Raw genomic sequence first — 7,155 nt, 5'->3', positions numbered from 1 at the left:
TATCCATTTGACTAAACTCATTGAGCAGTTCCGAAAAGCATGCCCCAAACCCAGTTTGTGATTCCTGTCAAGTGGCATACTGTAAATGTAATCCTAACACAATGCAAATATTTAGTGCTTAAGAAATCAAATTAAACGATTTTTCTATTATTTACATATAGTGTAAACTGAGTAATAAACCCACTTTACTGAACTCCTCATTTAAAAAAAAACTAAAATCTTTTCTGCTTATTCAGAAAGCACTGTTGCAGTAACTCCGCTCAGGATATGCGTTTTTCACCAAATTGAGGTTTTGATTTTATATCAAAACTCCATGTACTCTATTATACTGCAAATATTTAAGAATCCAGAAGTTACGTTTAAATGCTTTATGTAACATCTAAAACCGACATTCTTTAACCTCCAAAATATCCTTAAAAGATAGTGTAATAATAAATAAAATATTAATAAAAAACATTTCAAAGTACACCCCCCCAAAAAAAAACAAACAAAAAAGCATGAGCATCTCTTTCAATACATACATCGCAGCTGTTTTTTTTCTTTATCACAACTGCTCAGTATTCGATCAATATTTCTTGAAAAGTTTATAGCGTGTATTTATTGACCTGGGTTGGTGGGAGTGGGTTATTTTCAGTGATGCGGCGTGACTAACAGCTGGCGTAGACGAAGTGGGCTTGGTTGATAGCAATTTGTCGTTGATTAATGAAACGCGAACCTCTTTAAAAACGTCTCTTCAGCTTTCCAGTTCAAACATCACTCCATCTGTTGAGTAAGTAGGCGGCCGGCTTCGCGCGTCTTGGAAAGTAACTGGAGAGCAACAGAGCTCCGCTCCTCTCCACTTGAGTTGCTGGGAGGAGAGGTGAGGGACGGGGCGAGGCTGTCATGCACTTCCCCGTAAATGTGCTGTTTTACTCGGGGGCCATGAGGAATTTTACCGACGAGAATCAGTCCTTGGGTCTGAGCGCAACCGACGGCTCCATGGCAGGCGCCGGCAACGCCAGTTCCTCAAGCAACGCCAGCGACCCTTTCGGCAGAAACGAAGACGTGGCCAAAATCGAGATTACAGTTCTAAGCATCACCTTCGTCGTGGCCGTGATCGGGAATTTGAGCGTGCTGCTGGCGCTGTACAGGACGAAGAAAAAGATGTCCAGGATGCACCTCTTCATCAAGCACCTCAGCTTGGCCGATCTCGTAGTCGCGTTTTTCCAAGTCCTGCCCCAACTGTGCTGGGAGATCACCTTCCGCTTCTCCGGGCCGGACTCCCTCTGCAGAATTGTGAAGCACCTGCAAGTCCTAGGTATGTTTGCCTCCACCTACATGATGGTCATGATGACCGTCGACCGCTACATCGCTATCTGCCACCCGCTGAAGACACTGCAGCAGCCTACCCAGAGATCTTACATTATGATCATCGGCACATGGATATGCAGCCTGGTGCTCAGCACGCCGCAATATTTCATATTTTCTCTGAGCGAAATTAAAAACGGGTCGGACGTCTACGATTGCTGGGCGCACTTCATCAAGCCCTGGGGCATCAAGGCGTATATCACCTGGATAACGGTCGGGATCTTCCTCATCCCGGTTGTCATACTCGTGGTCTGCTACGGTTTCATCTGCCACAGCATCTGGAAGAACATCAGGTATAAAACCAAAAAGCACGTCGGGGAAACTGCGTCCAAAAACGGTCTAATTGCCCGGTCCTCCGTAAGCAGTGTCAGCACCATTTCCAGAGCAAAACTGAGGACGGTGAAAATGACTTTTGTGATTGTCTTGGCTTACGTCGTCTGCTGGGCTCCTTTTTTCATTGTGCAGATGTGGTCTGTCTGGGATGAAAACTTCTCTTGGGACGGTACGTGCTTAATTTAACGTATTGATATTTCTTTTCTGTAAAGCACTGCATCGTAGAAATGAAAAGCAGATTGCAACCTCTGAACAAATCATTTTATGACCGGGCTAGTAAATTACAATTAATTGTCAAATGCTTGCAGGCGCTGTTTCCAGAAATTGTGTCATACTTCTTACTGTTCCACATTCCACAGACACGCAATGTTTGGGCGCTATGATTCAGTGCTTCTGAGGTGTCTTCAGAATATTAGAAAACTTTGAAGACATGAGAAATGTAAACGACATTAGTTTCTCTTGGCTTCCTTAATTCGTAAATGCAAAAGAAAATTAAAATCGTATCAACACAATCTGCCTATATATCTGCGTATACAGTATATACGCATACTGTATACAGTATATAGATAATACTTTAATAATCCCGTAGGGAAATTGATGTGATGTGTAAATTGATATAAACAGTTTTAGAGTATTATATACAGTACAGACGTTATATGTATAGAAATAATATTAATAATAATAATAATACCCCAATATTTTTCTTAGAAACTTTTCTTTTGGAGGGGTAAACTCTGGAGACTTTTCGAAATGTCCATATTCCTTATGTTTATAAATTGCTTAATATAAGTTTGGGCCGTGTTGAAAGTTTTAAAAAAACATATTGTGTTCCGTGCAGTAGTTCTCAACGACTTTTTAAATGATAAACTCGGCACGACTGCGAAACATGTAGGCTAAGAAGGAGCTCGTTAAAGGCGTGTTAATGAAATGAATGTACTTCTATACTTAACCCAAAAGACTTGAATAAAGATCATCTATATTTTCGTTGGTATATACCAGAAGTTTAAAATAAACATGAGGTAGAACGAGTGCCAATGTACGAATATGAGTAGGTTGTTACTGTATTTGTAACTCTCGCACTGGTGACTGTATTTTTCTTTACGTGTGCGTTACATATGTCAGACAGAAGCTTAAGCAAAGACTTGAGTCCGGTCTCTATAATGAGCCATTGCTCGCTTTTTCTCCCCTCCTAGAATCGGAGAACACCGCGGTGACGCTGTCTGCGCTGCTGGCCAGCCTGAACAGCTGCTGCAACCCGTGGATTTACATGATTTTCAGCGGACACCTGTTGCAAGACTTCGCCTTGTGCTTCCCCTGCTGTCAGAGGCTACAGCAGAAGTTCAGGAAGGAGGATTCAGACAGCAGTCTCAGGAGAAACACCCTTTTAACCAGAATCAATAACCGGAGTCCGACATGCAGTGTGGGGACCTGGAAAGACTACGACAATTCGCCCAAATCCTACAGGTCCATTCCAGCGGAATCCTAAATCTGACTCCGATTTAATCTATTTATTTCATTTTTGATGTATCAGTTTCGAATTTTAACGGCGCAAGAAGAAATTTTATTATTTTTTTTAGAAAGCTTTACTTCAGCTATCGGTCACCCGACGGTTACAAGCTGAGGTTGTATTGCACAAGCCGACCTACTGTACAACCTACAGAGTTCGTTCATTCAGTAGTATAATACTCCAACAGCATAAACGACATACAAAATAAAATATTAAACATATTTAGAACATGTGAGCAACAAGTGCAATATTTTAAAGCTAAGCAGCACTAGCTGTTAAACCTCTTTATATTTTTTTTTCTCCGCGTTCATTTCATTCCTATTAGATTTCACACGTAGTATTATATGAATCAGATAAGGGACTGGACCATTATCTCCATAACATTTGTACATATGAAGCCTGTTTGGTCTCATTGGTTTGGCTCTGCTTTATCTGTGATGAAGACAATATGCACGTATTTTATATATGTTTTAAATTTCGACCTTGCACCCTTGGCTAATTAGTAAAACGCACACATGAGCTGGTCAGTATTGTTGACTGTGAGTGTTTGCATGCGTGTGGACCAGCTAAAAAGTACGCATGGTTTTATTTTTGGTTTTGGTGAGAAACTGTGTGTGCGTGATTATTTATGGCTAACCTGTGGGAGCAAATGATACACCACAGAAGGTCCTTTTTTCCACATCATATTTGCTAGGATTTTTTTTTACAAAAGTGTACTTCCAACCCCAAAACAATGCTTCACAAACTGTCAAACATCACTAGATAGGCAGAGTAACATTACAAAACATTTCCTGTTCTACTTGAGTATGAAAAAGTCATTATTTCAGTGTCTCATGTTAACAAATAAGTTGTTCGCTGACACAGAGAACATGAAGTACATTTGTAGAGGAGCATTTTGGGGAGTTATGGTGGTTTTCTAGCATGTTATATTTATAGGTTTGTTATTAGTATTATTTGCTTTTTCCAGAGTCTATTTATTGATTGTATTTGGTAAATAGTGTATAGAGAAAAATGTCAAAAAGGTTGTATTCTTGATTATATTAGTACAGTACATACAAATTTATGTTAAATTTAAATATGGGAAATTGCTTGAAGTAATGGTAAGTTAACTTTTCTCAGCTGCTTAAATAATTGCAATTCTGTTAAGTTTGGTCCTGAATGAATCAAGTACTAATGCGTTGTATAAGGCAAACGGGCACTTTAATAACGTGGAACAATATTGTTTCTAGTATCTACATAAAATGTCACAGGGATTTTCAATTATATTTCATTTCAAAAGTTCAAAATAGACTGTCGGCACAACCAGAAACTCGCAGGTGTGGTTAATGTGTTCTTTTAAACGGATCTCAAGATTAAAAGTTTTGGCTTCTGCTGAATGCGGAGTCTTGGCAAATCTTGGAAACTGGAAGTCAAGTCGTTTTAACACATTTGCAAAGTAATTAGTCTGTCAGAGTGAATATAAGTGGCCATTATTTTTCAGCATAATAACTTTCCTTTACAAACATTCCACCCAAAACTCCATTATATTGATTTATTTTATTCAAGTGAATATAGCTGGCCATTATCTTGCATCATAATAACTTTTCTTTACAAAACTCTCCACACAAAAATTCAATATACCTACTGTACTTATTGTGCTGTATGTATTGTAAGTGGGGGCTTTGATCATGCAAATGTTCCTTAACATCTCATTGCAGTTCCATTTACTCATTTTAAATACAGTAGGTTTTAAAATATTTTGCTTGTTGCTGGTCAGTCATTAAGAGAGCAATGGTGTGCAAAATATTTCCAAAAATATACAATCTTTCAATAGATCAATCTTCTTATTGCCATAAACCCAGGGTAACTGAGAATACTGAACTTGTCATATTTTGTTTATATGTGGCATAGTTCAAATAAAGCAAAATCACTTACTCTGCATAAGCCTCTGGACTGATGTGCTGGGTGTGTTTTAGGCTATTGTGTAGCCTGATGTAACTGAAATCCAATCTGAATATTAAATATTGTTCTAAATGTCAATTCAGTTACCCCAGTAAATTCAAATGATGGAAAGAAAATTTATGGGAGGAGAAGAATGGGGAAATATGGAAAACAGCTCAGAGTATTCAAATCTAAGCACCACAGATTGACAAATAAAAAGTGTCACTAAAGTAAGGGGATAGCAGTGCATTTTGTTCTGCATGTGTTTACTTGGTGCTTATTATATGAACAACACATTATCTAAAAAAATCACATTGCTTAACACCTGGAGAGATTTTTTTTGTTCTCTCTTTTTGCTTTTATTTAACATTTCTTTAAACAACTTATTAGTCCACATGTGATGTTCCTAAAGCTATCAGAAATCTGCAAAAACAACTTGCAATAACATTCTTAGGTAAATATCATACTAGAAAAAACACACAGACTTTATGCATATCAGTAGATACCCAACTGTCATATTCCTCTCTTTTCATTATGAGGCCGGAATAGCTCGGAAATTGTAATGAATTTTGGCGTAACCAAAAACATTTTAAAAAGGAAAGCTCCGCATTAATCGTTAGGATTTGTACAATATATAAAATGCACTAAGATTATTCCAAGCAAATGTAAAATTGTTTTGTTTTTGACAAGTTCTGTGCATACTTTTTTTGTGGTGGTCTCTACTTTTACTTTGTATGCAATAAAAAAGAGAAATATCTTAAGCATCTAAAGACAAAAATAAAAACTCTATATGGACAGGGCCTATACTGTTATGTTTCTATTGATTTAAAATGAAGATTTTATAGTGCCTAAATGACTATATGTGTAGCAGTATAATGTAGCTATTTTAGGAAGATGTCAGACATTAAATTAAATATACATGTGATCATCTTTTGAGTTAGTTAGAAAATCTTACTAGCATTTAATAATAAACAAGCGCAGAATATCCACAATTCATACTATGGGTGTGAGCTATGTGTACTGAAGTATTTTCTTACTGTGGCTATCTGTGTTATTTTCCTCAATTCTTGGTCAGTTTTATGCAGCCTAGGACAAGTTATAAGTACAGAGACAGAGTTTTTACTCTTCAAGAGTTACTCCACAGCCCATGAAGGTCCAATACCATACATGGAGGCTGCACCTTCATACATACTTTACTCATTCTTGAAAGATGCTTGTTTTTCTAATATTTATTTTGTTAGCATACACAGAGAACAATAAAACTATTTTAAGCTTCACAGCAGCCATGAGAAGGAGATTACAGTGCTCTTTAAAGCCTTGGGGAAAAAAAACACATCATTGGCCAATTAAAAAGCAATGCCATACAGAAAATGACTTGGGTAATATCTTTTTTGACACATAACAATGGCCTAAAGGAGTGATAATTCTCAGTGTCTCACCATGCTTCATTATGATCATAAATGTCAAATGGAGCATAATCGGATTTGCACCCTTTTGGAATTGAATTATGAGGTTTTTGCAGACTAAAATCCAATACAGTCGAGAAAATTGGACACGGAAACGGTCTTAACCATACTGTCTTTTAATTCTGCCAAAAGATAACCGGACTCCCTAGAAGAAAATATGAAAGCTGTTCCCTTGTGACAGAGGAGAAGGGCTTGAAAGAAATACTAATTTCAGTACTACAGGTCCTGGAGGTTTTCAAAGATAAGTCAATTTCTTGCTCTTTGGGTATCACTCAGAATTACTACTGTATGTGTTACTTCTTGCTTTTGTGGAATAGAATGCCAATACATGGTTTTCACTCTGGTTATCAACCATCTTCCAAAGACATGTTCAGTCAGACTTGATTGCACTGGTTCCATTTTTCTTGACCCTGCGGTAGACTGGTCTTCAATCCATGGAGAGGGACAGCACCATGCTGATGACGTCTTGTTTCTTATTGATACCTACAATTCAGTCCCCTACATTCTAGACTTATATGATTACAAATCCTATTTTTGTAAACTCCGTTGAATGCTACAGTATGTAAAATAAACTGATCAAAA

The 7,155-nt window shown here is 37.6% G+C and overlaps 1 protein-coding gene across 1 annotated transcript; it reads left to right on the top strand.

Annotated features, from left to right (window-relative positions):
• Positions 1–624: 624 nt before the first annotated feature.
• avpr1aa (arginine vasopressin receptor 1Aa) lies at positions 625–5,907 on the top strand. Its single transcript, XM_088646682.1, has 2 exons — positions 625–1,849; positions 2,874–5,907. The coding sequence occupies exons 1-2, from the start codon at positions 883–885 to the stop codon at positions 3,164–3,166; spliced, it is 1,260 nt and encodes a 419-aa protein (XP_088502808.1). The 5' UTR covers positions 625–882; the 3' UTR covers positions 3,167–5,907.
• Positions 5,908–7,155: the final 1,248 nt, after the last annotated feature.

Source organism: Lepisosteus platostomus, chromosome 9 (assembly GCF_059453375.1).
Source record: "Lepisosteus platostomus isolate fLepPlt1 chromosome 9, fLepPlt1.hap1, whole genome shotgun sequence".
In the NCBI taxonomy this organism is placed as follows: domain Eukaryota; kingdom Metazoa; phylum Chordata; class Actinopteri; order Semionotiformes; family Lepisosteidae; genus Lepisosteus; species Lepisosteus platostomus.
The sequence above is the reverse complement of the archived record's forward strand: the minus strand, read 5'-3'. Positions and strand labels throughout refer to the sequence as shown.

What these genes read in the sequence shown, in the direction of transcription:
- avpr1aa (XM_088646682.1), top strand. Translation starts at nt 883, where the DNA reads ATGCACTTCCCCGTAAATGTGCTGTTTTACTCGGGGGCCATGAGGAAT. An exon ending in TGAAAACTTCTCTTGGGACG is followed by an intron (nt 1,850 to 2,873) that starts GTACGTGCTTAA and finishes CTCCCCTCCTAG; the next exon opens with AATCGGAGAACACCGCGGTG.